Genomic DNA, 16,018 nt, shown 5'->3' with positions numbered 1-16,018 from the left:
CATACTTCTACTTTTAAATTCCCCTGTGGCACGCTTAAAATCTTAGCTATTTGAAACTCAGTTAAAATTGACATTTCATTTAATTCTGTCATTGTTAGAACCCTGTTGAAATGGAAGGCAATGACACAATCAGTTATATAACCACACTTCTTTCCCCTTTGCTTTACATTACTTGCTTGCAGCTGCCAGAACTACATTATTTACAAAAAGAGAAGGAGGGATATCCTTTTTCAATTAGACATAAGTATGTGGAATAGCATACGTTTTTACGGAGATAACATTATTCCACAAGCATAATTATGCTACATTTCTATAAGACTGCTATCACAAACTGCTCTCCAAAACAAATCTTCCCACATTAACTGGATTCTGTGCAATGCAGAGGATGTAATAATTTTGTCCCATCACACAAAGTACAACAGAGTTAAAATCAGACTGACCTAGACTCTTCATAATCACCATGGCTTTACCCAGCACAAAACAAAGTGTGTCCTGTTTCTAATATTTGATATCTCAGATACTAATTTACCTCAGTGCAAATCTGTCTTGGAGGTATAGAAACTGTTTATGTTTTGATATAGTACATTTTTGCTGTCCTTTACCCTGCTTGCACAGAGGTGAATTGCTCCAGCAGGTGCAAGACTACAGAAGACTACATCTATCTATCTCATCTTTTTATCTTTGAAAAAGCTACAGTGATTATGAAATTTATATGTGATTACATGCTTTATACTGGCAAAACAGCTTAATTTATGTGCTGGAACATACCACAAAGTACGGGATCTTCATCTGATCTGTCATGGCAGTCCGGCTGGGCATTGCATAAGAAATGTGAACTTGTGCAGTTGCCATCATTGCACTGGAACTGCCCCACAGGACAGTAGCGGTGCGGGCAGGTTGGGGGCTCGTCTGAGCCATCTCGACAGTCCCTCTGCCCGTCACACTTCCACCAGATGGGAATACACCTACAAAGAGAAAACAGTGTGTTCTCTGCTGAGGATATAGCTTTACAGATGTACAACCATCCTTTTACAGCACAAAAGACAGTCTCGTCTTAGTGATATTTCTTGAAACATCCAAAACATCTTGAATTTTATGCCTTCTGTTTCATATGTCAAATGCTAATAAAATATGGCAGAATACTGTCACCAGAAACAGATGATAAACAGATGATATTGGTAGACCTCTAGAAGGAAGTTCACAGAAATAATAAAGAATTAATTTTTATGTTTATTTGTGGTAATCCTCTCTGATATTTTTTAGATCAATCATTTAATGAGGTAATATTTCAATAATTCACCCAAACTTTAGCACAAAAAATTTCACTAGAGATTATCATTATAACACTGCTTCAAAAGGCAACCCAATAAGCACATCTTCCTCATAGGCTCCAGGGTGATACATCAGTACAACAGCTCTTATGTCACCATTCCTCTCCCTCCACTGCTCTCTCAGTAAAAGGGGCTAGAAATGTGCCCTCATGTCAGCTAAATGGCTTTCCTGGGACACTGGCAGACAGTATATTTTTGGCAGAAACAGATACATTGTAAAATATGTTTAAAAATATATAAAATAAAATTCCAGGTTTGAGAATTCAACAAGAAATGTTTTCTGGAGGTACATGTTTCTAACAACCCAAACTTTGCTACATCTGCAATGCCTATAACAGAAAGAAAAGTTAAGAAGTACTACTTAAGGAACCAGCCTAGAAGTACTTTTCCAAAATGAAAGCCTGCCTTCCCGTCTTTTCCTAGTTTTCTCTCTGCAAGCATGTCACAAATTCATAATGAGAACAGAAGGAAGCCCTAATTTCCTGCCCTTTTGAACAGACTGAACTGTAAAACATAGCCTTAAAAGCACATGGAAAAGCGATGGTGAGCTGCAGACTTACCTCTCAGTGTCTGCACAGAGAAACTGGGTGCTAGAGCACATTGGAAGGCAGTGGGCTGTATTGCCAAACTGTATGACTATGAAGTTATCAGGGCATTCACAGGAAAACCCCTGACCACCAGCTTTTATTAGGCAAAGATGGGAACAACCACCATTATTGGTGCCACAAGGATTATTAACTGGTAAAACAGAAAAGTAAATATTACCATACGTCATAAATTCCAGAACACAAAGGTTTCAATCTATGACAGATTCCTCTAATACTGTTTTGAAACCTTAAATGTAACAGGTTGAAAACCAAAACCTAGATAAGTAGACATTTCATGAGACAAATATGTGTCATTTCATGTACACAAAATCTATGCTATCAAGCAATGATGTTTTAGAAACTAATTTAAAATTATGCATTAGCAGTTATTGCTTTTCCAAGAAAAGGCCATTTATAAATGTAAACTAGATGGCTACATTTACTCTGTGCCTTTTATTCCAGTCAGCAAAGGCAAAAGCTGAGTGCACTCAGGGTCCTTTACAACTAGTCCCCAAATAACAGCTGACCCTCTAAACGCAAATCTAATTCTCTTTTCTCACCAAATGGTTGTCTGTATGGATGGTAAACATGGATGTCAAATGGTCTGTGCGTGGTATTCACAAGAACAGTCCTTTCTGATCCATCATATTTATTTCCTTTTTCAACTGTCCTTGTGTTCCAGTCAGTCCAATATATTGTGTCTTCAAAAATTGTTATTGCAAATGGATGAGGTAGAGTCCCATCGTATACCGTGTGACGATGATGCCCATCCAGGTCAGAGTACCTCCACAAAGAAAAATTTGTGCAAAACATTTAGATAAATGCTAAAACTTCTTTCCATCTTTTCACACATTATGTATGCTTATGGTCCTTCATTAGTGGCTACCAGAATGACATGTAGAATTGCAGCTTCTTTATGCCCTAAAGACAGATGACCATCCTTAGCAAATTCATTTTAGTATATGGAGGAAAGTAAAACAGGCTATTTCAGGGAAATAAATGGAATAGAGTAACATCCACTGAAATGTACAGTCCTCCTGAAGCACATTAGCTAGAACAATGAAATTTTGCACATTTATTGCCTTAACAGTGAGTTATTTTTGTCACAAAAGAGACTAGCTTGCCTAGATGATTCAGACTGCTAATAATGAAACACTGAAAACAATAATAGGCTTCCTATATTCCTAAATTTTATATGTCTTTCTGATTTAGAGCTTCCTTTGCTGAGCTATCTTTGACAAGATTTTACATTTTTCTATACCTTCCTTGTATATGGGGAAGTTATGAAATACAAGAGAGGAGAGAGAGAAAGAGAAACATACATATAATTAACACACATTTTTTAAAAGACATCTCTAATACTTTATCATAGAAAAGGCTGCAAGAAGAATTAATAGAGAAGAATAGAAGTAAATGCAAATATAAATCGAAATGTGCAGGTAAATATGAATACAAATATGAACACTAACATAAATACAAGTTATTGGTTTCAAAATATTTCAGTATTATGAGTTTCAAAATTTAAGTAGTCAGATAACTATTACTTATTTTTACTGCTATTTAGGTGGGAATTTTCTAGTACTAGGAAGCAATGTATAGATTTTTCTTGATTGACAAAAGAATCCCACTTGCCAACAGGAAATCCCATATCAAACTTATGGGCATTCAGACATCTTCTAAAGGTTTTTATACAACTTATTAGCACATAACTAGTTTAGTTACAGCTCAATTCTTATCTAACCAAAAACAAGAGAATCAAAAAATAGGGAATTTATAGTCAATTTTGCTTTGGTTCAGGTTGCATAACTAGACACAGAGAAGTTGCATCTTTTAGTACAGAGTGTGAACCTTTTCATTGTAATTTTTCAACAATTTTCACTGAATGTAGCAACTCAGTTACTGTGCCATCTAATGATCAATATCATCTACTACTCCAGACATTCTGACTCCAATTTTCTATAGAGTCAGTGGCAGAAGTATGTATTCTTTTCACAGCACCTATAAATTCTCCCAACACAACCTGACATGAGTCATCATTCAGTTGTTTTAACATTTCCTGTGCACATACTCAATATAGTTTAGATGGGCATCTGTCCAGTAGAGCTTGTCATTGGTGTAATCTATGGTAAGTCCATTGGGCCACTCTAACTTGGTAGAGATGATTACAGTCTTCTCCTTGCCATCCATGCCAGCTCGTCCAATATAGGCTCTATCTGCCCAGTCTGTCCAGTAAATCTGTCTGTTCAAATGAATACCTAGAGTTAGGATTGTTGAAGTAAATACTCGAAGCCATGCCTCAAATATAGTATTTCCTGCCACAGAACTAAAGCAGAGATTGAGGAAGAAGAAAGCTAATACATTTCTTAGTTTAACTGCTACAGCAGACAATTGTGCAATCACAACTGAAGTCAGTCAGCCCCAAACACCTATCGAACCATACACACTTCTATCAACCTTTTCAGCCTTGCAATCAGAACTTTCTAGTCCATATGGAACAAAATTCCACTTCCAATGGTAGCTGACAGCCATGCATATACACCCACAACAGGCAAGCTACTATTTCTCCTAAGCTGCAAATAAGTACTAACACCACAGAAATCTAAATGCAAGCAGCCCAAATCTACTTCAGATTTTCAGAATAGTGCAAGATTATTTGCAAAATAAAGGAAAAGGACTCTTGGAAAGTCATACCCATATTTTGGATGAACAACAACTGCTCTGGGATACTGAAAGCAGAAAGTATTGTTGGCATCCACACACCGATCCAGCAGTTTTTTCCGGAATCTTCCATCAAGTTCAGAGACATAGAGACAATCTCGGTAGGCATCCACCCAGTACAATTTTCTGAAATATTTGAGTCTTAATTTATTAAATATTATTTTTCCCCCCTTATTTTGCTTCACAGCATCTTTAATTTTTTTTTTCTCCTAGAAGCAATGTATCCACTGGAAAGGAACACATACTTCATTGATGCCTCATCTAACCATGCTCCAGGCTGCCCTTTTCACTTCCGCTTTCCTTGTAACCACAACCAGTGGTGCCAAACTCAAACTTGCAGGTGCCCAGTTGAGTAATAATATGCCATTTGCCTACAAATTCCTGAACTCCTCTTCTCTTTCTCTCCTACCAACAATGGCCAGGAGCAGGAAAACAGACATGCAGTGCAATGGACTGTGACCAGGGCAGTAAGGCATTGTAGAGTATCCTCAACTGCTCCATGCTGCTGCCTCTGCACTCATCAAACAGCTAGAAAAGTCCTAAGTAGTTTCACACCCTAATTTAAACTTCACCTTGAATTTTCTAACACTTCTATTATTTTGCCTGGGAATTACACACAGCTGTAAACCAAGAAATCATACAAGCAGAAGCAATTATTTTTTTTTTTAAAGCATCAAACCAAAGCATTAAATTCAATTAGAACTACTGCAGGATACTTTGAAATTCTCTGCAGAGCTGCCCAGCTCCAGCATCTACAGTGTCCTTCCAGAAATAGCCTGACAGATATAATTCTGCCTACACCGCCCTATGTAGCACCATTCCCACCAGGGAGGAGGAGAAAATAGTCTTCTCCAACCTGCATCTCATGGCATCCTTTAATCCTCTCTCTCCACAGAAAACAAGCAGGAAAATTCAACAATTGTACTGTTCTTCAGCCTGCCTGGAACATCTAAACAAGAACTGACTGAAGACATAACTAATGCTAGCTGAAATAATTCAAAAGCTATATTAGAAATGAAGCTGTAGGACCAGTTCAGCTAAAATTTGCCTTTTGCTTCGTCATCTCTCCATGATTCATAAAGCATTTGGGGCTGCCAGAAACATTAATTATCATTAGTTTAGAGACAAAAATCGCTTAAAAATAAAAACTATTACATCGACATAGTCATATAAACACTCCCATATAAATTCCAAAAGTGACTTTTTGAACAATTCTTATTAGTTTACAGTTTGATCCATGTTATTTAAACTTTTCATACTTATATTACTGCACTTCGGAAGCAAGATGAAACACAGCAAGACCACTGTCAGAGTGGCCACCACATAATGACAGAGGTTCTGGGACAGTAAATCAGACTACTTTTTGAAACGCAGCAGGCAACTAAAAATGCACCATAATGAGATGTGTTCTCCAATTACCTCACCCATATGTTGACCTCCTGACAGAAAATTATGTGGGTCACATTTTTTGCGTGTGTCAGTTAAAGGTGCATTTTTCAAGAGCCAAAGACAGATGCTCTTCACATTGGCAGAGGAGCTAAATTTCATTAAGACTTACTGTTACTTACGTCACTGGGATCTAGTTACCTGTTACAATATTTTGTTTATGCAGAGTGAAACCTGCATGCCAATCCCAACAACTGCTAGCAAATAATCAATGGGAGAGCAAGTCTGACAGAACCTCAGTATATTACGTATCAGAGTAATTTAAGTGTTATGTATTAGATGCTAATAAACTATGTCAGAGCAGTTGTGTAACACTGCATCCACAACCCAAACTATTTCACTACTCATCAGGAGTGGGGGAAATGCCCTAAGATAAACTTCTTCACACATCATTTCTTCAGTAGCTCAGAAAGACAAAAAATGTATTTTCTTACCTGCCAACCCAGTCAACAGCGATACCTTCCCCGTTGGGCACATCATCACTTATCACTGTCTCCTTATTTGTCCCATTTAGGAACATTCGTTCAATGACATTCCTCCCCACATCAATCCAGTATAACCTCTTTTCCACCCTGTCAAAGTCCAGTGCCACCACATTTCTCAGTCCTTGCAAAATGAGAGAGTAAGACTGGCCATCTGCTGTGAGATTTCTCAGATAGTAACGGTTGCTAAAAATAAGGTATGGGGAGATATTACTATTTTGCCGGCAACTTTTTCCATCAGGCTCCCGGATATAGCCTGGGGCACACTTACAGATGTAGGAGCCAGCTGTGTTCTCACAAATCTGGCTACATACTGATGGAGTTTCATTGCACTCATCAATATCATCACAAGTCCTTTTATCAGACATAAGTTTGTATCCGGGATGACAAGTACAGTAGAAACTTGTCTGTGTGTCTGTACAGTCATGATCACATCCACTGATTGAAGGGTCACTGCATTCATTTACACCTGGGAAAGGAAAGGAGTTCTATTCAAGGAGCCAGCTAGCAGAGTAATAGTGCAGTCACTTTCCAATGCACTCTGTCTCTCTCTCCTTGCTACCACCTGAAAATGCTGAATGTGGATGTGGGCTGCTGTAATAAAGGAAAAAAGTAAACAACATAATCTAATATAAAATTATTCTACCACCTCTGAAGTCTGTCACAAAACACCAAGTGCAAAGTATGGGCTATGGCATATTTTGGAAATGCAAGGGTAATGCATAACAATGTATGAAACACATTTTGTTTATGTCATTAGCTCATCAACACAGTCAATTAAAGCAGCATGTGATAAGTATGACTTAATTAAAGCAAAAAAATTTAAAAGTAACATTTCTTATAATTTTAATTTCTGAGGAACAGCCATGGAATAAATATGATCGGAATTAAAGAATTGTCTTAAGAGTGTATTCTTTCAAAGGTGCCTAAGATTTTTAAATTAGGCAGTACAAACAAATGTATACATACCACATCCTTTTTCATCACTGTTATCTAAGCAATCATCCAACCGATTGCAGACTTTAACCAGCTCAATGCAGTTTCCATTGTCACATTTAAAATGATGGGGAGAGCAGGTCGCTTCTGGTGTACTACAGAGATGTTCCAGCTCATCAGATTCATCACCACAGTCATTATCCCCATCACAGATGTAGGCTTTGGAAATGCAGCGTCCATTCTGACAAGTGAACTGGTGCTGTTGACACGGTTCATAGATGCATCCTCTTTCATCACTGCTGTCACCACAGTCATTCCGCCTATCACACCTGAAGAAGAATGAACACTCTCTTCAGGGCAGATGAATATATACACTCTCCCAATTTCCAAAGAAGGTTGATATTTTTAGCTCCCATAGAAAAGACTTTCAGAAACTGGGGTGATATTGTATAGTCTGATCTTGTGAGTCCTGCTAATACTCCCTGTGTGCATTACAGGCTAGACAGAATCACCCCAGGAGAGGTTACTAGTGACAATAAGAGGGATTAAAAGCTAATGGTAAGCAATAGGAATATTAACAGAAAATTCTAGAGCATTTTCAAGTCAAAGCTAATGCACAAATGCAGAGAAGATAAACAGTTTCATTACAATATGTAGATCTAATTACAACTAAATGGTGTGAAAAAAAGGTTGAATTAGCTCCATCACAATTAGCAATTTTGAGAATCTCTAAGCTGCTTGGGAAGTTACAAACCTGTATGTGTTACGGATGCACAAGCCATTACTACAGGTAAACTCATTTTCTGTGCAAGATCTTCGTGTGCAGTTCTGGTGTTCATCAAGAGCATCACTGCAGTCAGCATCACCATCACAGACCCATGCCCGAGGAATGCACCTCCTGAGCGGGGGTCGATTGTTGGCACAAGTGAACTCTGCTGCTGTGCAGTTGCGGTTTGCTGAAGGAAAAGCACATCCACTAACCAAGTTATACTCTGTGTATGTGACATCCTCCTCCACCACCCACACAAACAGCTTGGTTATCCACCCATAATCCATAACAGAGCCATGTCCCACTGCACATGCAGAGATGGATACCACTGTACCATCTCATTTACAAAATTGCACATTGCCCTTCGTGGAGGCTGACTGGGAGCCAAAGCATTCCTTAGGCAATGCTGACACGTGCAGAAATCTGCATCTTACTGGATTCTCAAATAAACTTTTTCAGCCAGATTTCCTGGGAGCTGAACAGCCTCTATTCCCTATTTTTCAAGCTATTCTATGTCCAGGGAGCAAGCAGAGGTAGAAATATTAGTTAATAAGGGCAAGGACTACAAGTATAACCAGCTATTCTTGAAAGAATCAAGAAGCCGGACCAGTCTTGTTGAACCTCCTTCCCTTCCTTCACCTTCTGAACAGATACACTTATTTTGTTCACTAGTTTTTAAAGATTTTAAGCCACAAACATGTGGTTATTAATATGCATAAGATGCAGTGCATGATCACTAGGGAGTATCTCCACTGAAGCTGCTCTACCTGCCCAGCTCATACACACAACCCAGGTTAACTATATCTCCATTTCAACTCAACAATTCAAAAAGAAATAACCACAAAATTAAAACAATGTTTTGTTGGGTTTTTATACTAGTAAAATATTCAATTTTGATTCAATATCATGAAAAGGAAGGTATAGAAAGACTGTACCTCATGCTTTATATGCACCTTTATGGGGTAGAAAAACAGGCAGTGAGTGAGAGTTTGGGGGTTTTTGTTTTCTAAAAAACACCTGCAGGACAAAGTGCAGTATCTACTTGCATTAACCACCTACCACAATTATGTCTTTGATCCTCATCGCTCATATCCCCACAGTCATTATCACCATCACAGATCCACGTTGCCGGGATACATCTGCCATCATCACATCTGAACTGGTCACTCGAACAAGTCCGCATTTGGGGCACTTTAAAATGAACACAATCCTATGCTTGTTAAACTAACCTGCACTGCCATGAAATCTACTGAGGACGAGTTCAGGCAGAAGCTTAGGACAGTGAAATGTAAAATCAAAGCTTAATTGTAAAATAGTTAATGTATAAGATGCAAAACATTTTCTTAAGCTAAAGATGCAACTCCTATAATGTGCAAAGAGAAACCACAGAAGAATCTTGCCTTGTGTTATTCTTTTACAATGAGAATAATAACTATGTTATAATATCAATTGTCAGTGAGTTAAGTTAGCTCCTTCTCTTCTTCCCTGGATATCACTGTCCTTTTTTTCACCTCCTACCCTACTCCTCTGCTTATTCCCATCAGTTTCTAATGTACATACAGGATTTTTTTACTGTTATACTATGATACCCATATACTGTGCCAACACCATTCCCCTCTGCATCCCACATTCCTTTTTTCCTCATATGTAATACTACATGCACACTTTCTGTACAGTATGACATCTGCTTCTACATGCAAAACAATACCAAAATACTTGCTATTTGTTGCCATTTAATTCACTACCATCATAGTCTTACAGGGATAGGAGGTTATACATTCAGAGTATTACAAACAATCAGTTGTTGCAACTAAAACCTTCATATTTCTTACATAGCTTTAAGGATTTAAAATCAAATTACTCAGTGACTCATATTAGCGAGAATGAATAAAACCCAGAAGATACTTATTTTCCAACTAGTCTGGATTAAAGCTTCTGCCTACAAGACAAAGTACTGATTTGCCATAACCCATCGTGTTGTATCTTCTGAGTGCAGACTTACCACAAGAGGCAGGTTCATCAGAGCCATCAGCACAATCTATTCCTTGATCACAGTACCAATGGGCAGGAATACAACGTCCCGATGTACAACGAAACTCACTATTTGTGCAAGTCAGAGAGACTGGAAGAAAAAACCTATGCATGACTTCTTTTTTTCCTGCTACCTTTCCAACATGTTTTAAGTCACTTTTGAGTCCATGTTCTTGCATAACCCATGTTATGCAAGAAATATAACAGTCCCCAAAAAAGAAAGAGAAAAAATTTTGCTAGAAAGGATGTCTTTTCTCAGCCTCTCTGGAAAGAGTTCATTGAACAAAACAGCTTGATATCGGTACGCAAAAGAATGTGCTTGATTTTCTCCCTGGGCATACGTATCAGCTAGTAAGCAGACAGAATTTGCCCTGGAAATAAGATTGCACGCAGCAACTGTAGATATATTATACATTTATGCTTGAGATTTGTGCACAGGAAAATGACCAATTCCAGGGTACTCATTTCTCCAGTGCTCAAACCAGGCGTAACAGACTCAGTGCTCTACAGGAAATCAAAATGTGCACTGAGGAAGTAATATCTCATGGAAGAGAATTTTCCTCCTAGCAATTTTTCTTCACTTGCTGGTAGGAATCTTTCCTTACTGGCAGTGAAGAACAAACCATAACACTGAGTAGTTCTAGCTCAGCATGCTGCAAGTACTGCACTTCAGCCAAGCCCCTTGATCCTGGCATGTATAAAGGGTTTTGACAATTTCTTCAGCAGTTACCAATACTTTCCTGTACCCTCTGATGGTTTCAAAATACCAGAAGGATTAAGTCTGGCCTTTTAATTTGCTCTTCCCTGTGCCTTTAATGATGGAAAACAAAGACAGTTAACTATTTCTCATTAACATCTTGGTGTTTCTTTCATCTCTCATTCTCTCTCTCTCTCTTCCTTGCCCTTCACCACTTCTCAATTTATGTAATTCAGCAGGGACATAAGCAGTAAAAGGGACAAAGCGCACCTTTGACAAGTAGAACAAGGCTCACTATAGCCACACATTGGTCTCCATAGATAAAAGTGGCCCCATTTTGGCTACAAAAATTGAACTCATATTTAAAAAAACTCTGGCATAGTTAATTCAAGGCACATACCTTTAGAAAAAATAGTGAAAGCAAAAATTATCTACTCATACAATACTAAAACTAAATCATGACCTGAAAATATCCATTATATTTTACAAATCGATCCATAGTATTTCATATGGGAAAACTACTACCTAACTTCTACCTAATAAAAATGTCCTAGCAAAGTTAATCTGATTTGTAATTAAGGCTGATTGAAAACTAGGCACTTCCATATCCTAACTGGAAGATAAAAGAATCAAATCAAGATAGAAGACACAAAATCAAACAAAGAACATATCATATGCTAAAGCATAACCACATGAAAGAGCTAAAAGAAATTTGAGATCATAGACAAATTTGTTCAGTTAGAAGGAAGAATATTCCAATGTTAAAATTATGGAAAAAGACAGCTCTCTATAATACTTAAGTGCCAAACACCTTGTAAAACAATAAAGAATACAGACCAAAATAAGCAAAAGGAACAATCCTCAAATGCTATATTAAAACTCCGCTAAATTTATCATCTTTTTTATTCAATAAAAGTATTATTTAAATAATTATAATACAATAGTATCATGTATATATAACTTCAGTATTACAAAAGTAGATGTTTTGAGAACAGTTGGAGTTATATTAAAAGAAAAGAGCAGTGGAATAAATTGCAGAACTATCAGACAAGTAACAAAGGGTCTTTAACTCTCTTAACTTACCACAGTGAGTAGGGCTCTCATCACTCATATCTCCACAGTCATTATCACCATCACACAAGTACGTTCGAGGAATGCAAATATTTGTGCTTTGACATTTTGTAAAACCAGACTGGCACGTACGCTCCGCTTTAAGGAGGGAGGAAAAAAGAAAAAGTGCTTTAGAGCTACTTTAAACACTGTTATGATGTTATTTTCATGAACTGCAAAAATAGCCAATATTGAACTAATCACAGTTTACATCTTAAAGAAAACAAACATAACTGATAACTTTTATAAGGCAAATAATTTTAAAGTGTGCTATTATGGGATCCCAATATACACTCCTGATTATTAAATATAGTATAATTAATATAGCATGACACAAAGTAAAAGGCCACAGTCAAATTCCAGGCTAGTCCTACAAAAACATAAACCCTGAATCCAAGTTATCTGAAATAATATTTTTTAAATGCATGGAATTACTCACAAGAATTAACATTACATACTGCATGAGCATTTGTTGCTTCAAGGCACACTACTTACAGCAACATTTATTATGTAATATCTTAGGGTGTTCCAGAACATGATTTAGCAACTATATTTGCTTCAAACAGCACTAAACAGTGTGTAATGTAAATTTTAAAAACTTTTGTCCTTCTTGCTGGTTTTGTCAGATTTCTTCACATAAAACCACATTTCCGTCTTTCTTTGTCTAGAGAGTCAGACACCAACAGGCATTAGGTACTAAGGCTCAACTTACGACAATTCCTCTCATCTGATGTGCCATTGTCATAACAGTTGTTCACTCCATTGCAGACATACTGAAGGGATATACACCTTCCATTATTGCAAGTAAATTCCGTGTGGGAGTCACAGGTTCGGAACAAGCAGCCAAGCTCATCACTGTTATCTCCGCAGTCATTGTAGTGATCGCAGCGGTAATGGTAGGGTACACATCGCCCATTGCCACAGGTGAAAGCTGTTGGCTGACAAGTATGGAAAGCTGCAGAAAATAAAAAAGGGGGGAAAAAAGTGGATAAAATATAATCGAAGTTCTCTGACAAAGTAACAAGTAAAATCACAATATTTTTACCTGCCAGGGCAAACACAGCTGCAAAACGGACTGCATGAAAAGTAAAATACATATTTAAATTAAAAAAATAGAAATTTGCTATACATGACAAAAATTCAATACTACAGTGCTTCTGAATTCTAAAGCAAACCGCGAGTCTTTCATACCTCAAATCTGTGAGCAAGCAAGGGATCATTTCTAAACTACAGCCATAAGATCCATGAATATAAAGCCATAAAAGTGACTACAGGCAAGCAGAGTATCCATTCTAAAGCAGCTATTTTCAATGCTTACCACACACACTTTCCAACTCATCACTGCCATCACCACAATCATTGTCATTGTCGCATTTCCACCGCTCAGAGATACAATGTCCATTAAGGCATGTGAAGAAACCAGTATCACACCTGGTACCATTATCCACAATACAGTGCTTGTTGTTATTGGCTAAATACCAGCGACCTTCCGAGGGGCACTGACATTCTGCACCAGCTGGACCTAAATTGATGTTTGACAGTTTAAAAAAGATAAAAATAGGACACAACAAAAAGGAAACAAATTTAACATTGATGATTTATATAGGTTTCTGTGAAAGTGCTCACAGTTGTAACACTGGAAAAGGTAAAGCAATTTTCATAATTCCTATACAATCTATTTGCTTAGATAGTAGTGTGGTGACTTAGCCACATTAAACCCATTAAAACCCACGAAAGTTATTTCAGAGTTCCTTAGAGGAACTGAGATCAGAATTTGGAATATCTTAGTACTTGCTTGTTGTCCAAATGTCTTTTTAGCAGTAGCAAGATGGCATGTGATGCTTTCAAATATCACAGCTATATCCACTGAGACTTTATCCCTCAAAATCAAAACAGGTGTTCAAAACTTCTTGCAATAGACAAACTTCTCTTCTCAAAATTAATGAGAAGTTTGAGTTGTTTTCAGGCAAGATAGGTATTTAATGGTATTTAAGATGCTACAAATGAAAACATGCACTGAATTACTTTTTCAAAGTCAAGGATCATAACTTCTAAAAATCTACAACATATGAAAAGGCTCTGTAACACTTACATAAAGAAATAGCGACCATAAATTTTTAGAATGTCTTGTAGGAAACATCTGATCAGTAAGAGCATATACTCTCAAGGTAAGCATATCCGGCAGCACTCACTTCATATCTCATCCAAGGAAAGTTTAAACCCCAGAAAACAATGGCTTGGTTTAAGCTGGGTTTAAGAGAAACCCATAATTTTCACTTGTGAGGATTCTTAGACACCACCCCTAGGTGTGCTGGTGAAACACCATGATCTTAAATGGCAAATATTTTGATTGCATTTATAAATAAAATAGATATTAAACATTTGTGAACACTAAGAAATATTTCAACTGTCCCCATGTGACTAGAATTGTTATAGTCTAAACTCTAAAACAGGCAAGAGTAACAGCTTACAGTCATCAAGCATAACAGCTTACCTGGTGCACAGATGTGACTGCAGCCACCATTGAACTGGTTGCAAGGGTTCATACACTGCTGCTGCTTACTTTTTGCCCAGACATGAATATCCATTGGTCTTTGTGGAAGATTCATGATCATTACAATCTGATCTGAACCATCATACTTATTAGCTCTGTAAATGCTTCGTGTGTTCCAGTCTGTCCAATATATGTGCTGATCAAACACTGTCATTGCAAACGGATGCAGAGCAGTGCTAACAATGACCTCACGATTTGTACCAGTGAGAGTGCATCTCTCAATCTTCTGCCTACAAAAACAAAGAAATTATTACATCTTGAAGAAGTCTTTTAACTTATGTATAAAACCACGCCCTAATTAGTCTGGCAACTGACATCCAGCATTTCAGCAGTGTTCACCAGTATCTCGAGTGCTGCTTATGCTCCCCCAACTCCATTAACTAGAGCTTGAAACAGAAAAGTGTACGTTCCATTTGACATCCTGAATTCCTCTTAAAACAGACATCCCCTTACAAGTGCCTTGCCCTCCTGCATGCAGATAAATCCAATAGCCACCTTCTTCCCATAAGATTCCATAAGACACAGGCCATGGGATTTATATTACACTACAGAGAACACTCTTCTGATACAACAAAAAATCTGAAAAATAACTTCTATGCTAGGAATCAGAGGGGAAAGGTCTGATAGTTGCAGTGGTTTCTCCAAGACCATGGGTAAATTTGAATGCTTAGAAAACAAAACCATTTTTTAAAACTTTCCTGCTGATGGAAGAAATTCTGAGGCATAAATTCAAGATAGAGCTCTGCCTGGTAGGCAACAGCAAGAATATCAGGCCCAATTCCACAGGTGATAGGCATTAACTATGAGCAATGAATACTGTAAAATGTGTACTGTGATTGTATTTGCTGGAGAAGACACTTATGAAAGTCCTGAATTGCATGTAAGACAAACAGACAGCAGGTGTAAGTGCATAAAGCGGAGAACTACACCGTGACATAATATAACTTCTTATTGCACAGTAGTTTCACAGCAATATTAAAACCTAGCACTGCATTGCTATTAAGTAACTCCTAACATTCTATAATGTCCAGTACAAAATTCAACTGAAATGCTGAAAATCAGCTAAGAAATGGAAAAATAAATAGAGCTATTAAAATAGGAACTAAATGTAAACCAACAAGTGTGTTTTCAATACATACAGATTTGCATCAGCCCAGTACAGCTGCTGTTCTTCATAGTCCAGGGTAAGTCCATTTGGCCATACCAAGTTTGTGCTCACAATGGGTGTTCTGAAGTTTCCTCCAAGTGTAGCTCGTTCAATCTTTGCATTTGAACTCCAGTCAGTCCAGTACATATACCTGTCAATAACATAATTATATTTTCATAAAACAAAACTCACAAACTCTGCTTTTGGTGG

The 16,018-nt window shown here is 37.5% G+C and overlaps 1 protein-coding gene across 1 annotated transcript in view; it reads right to left on the bottom strand.

Annotated features, from left to right (window-relative positions):
* The window catches only part of LRP2 (LDL receptor related protein 2), a 110,489-nt gene that overhangs the window by 26,597 nt on the left and 67,874 nt on the right, over window positions 1–16,018 (bottom strand). The window contains exons 41-55 of the mRNA XM_058809952.1: window positions 15,801–15,959; window positions 14,602–14,891; window positions 13,426–13,629; window positions 12,820–13,062; window positions 12,081–12,206; window positions 10,272–10,391; window positions 9,329–9,460; window positions 8,255–8,456; window positions 7,534–7,829; window positions 6,517–7,033; window positions 4,610–4,762; window positions 3,987–4,157; window positions 2,479–2,702; window positions 1,892–2,069; window positions 769–965 (exon numbers count right to left, since the gene is read on the bottom strand). Of these exons, the coding sequence (XP_058665935.1) occupies window positions 769–965; window positions 1,892–2,069; window positions 2,479–2,702; window positions 3,987–4,157; window positions 4,610–4,762; window positions 6,517–7,033; window positions 7,534–7,829; window positions 8,255–8,456; window positions 9,329–9,460; window positions 10,272–10,391; window positions 12,081–12,206; window positions 12,820–13,062; window positions 13,426–13,629; window positions 14,602–14,891; window positions 15,801–15,959 (3,212 nt within the window). The remainder of the gene's footprint in view (window positions 1–768; window positions 966–1,891; window positions 2,070–2,478; window positions 2,703–3,986; window positions 4,158–4,609; window positions 4,763–6,516; window positions 7,034–7,533; window positions 7,830–8,254; window positions 8,457–9,328; window positions 9,461–10,271; window positions 10,392–12,080; window positions 12,207–12,819; window positions 13,063–13,425; window positions 13,630–14,601; window positions 14,892–15,800; window positions 15,960–16,018) is intronic.

Source organism: Ammospiza caudacuta, chromosome 8 (genome assembly GCF_027887145.1).
Source record: "Ammospiza caudacuta isolate bAmmCau1 chromosome 8, bAmmCau1.pri, whole genome shotgun sequence".
Taxonomy (NCBI): Eukaryota; Metazoa; Chordata; class Aves; order Passeriformes; family Passerellidae; genus Ammospiza; species Ammospiza caudacuta.
Note: the sequence above shows the minus strand (reverse complement) of the source record. Positions and strands in the feature narration are given on the sequence as shown.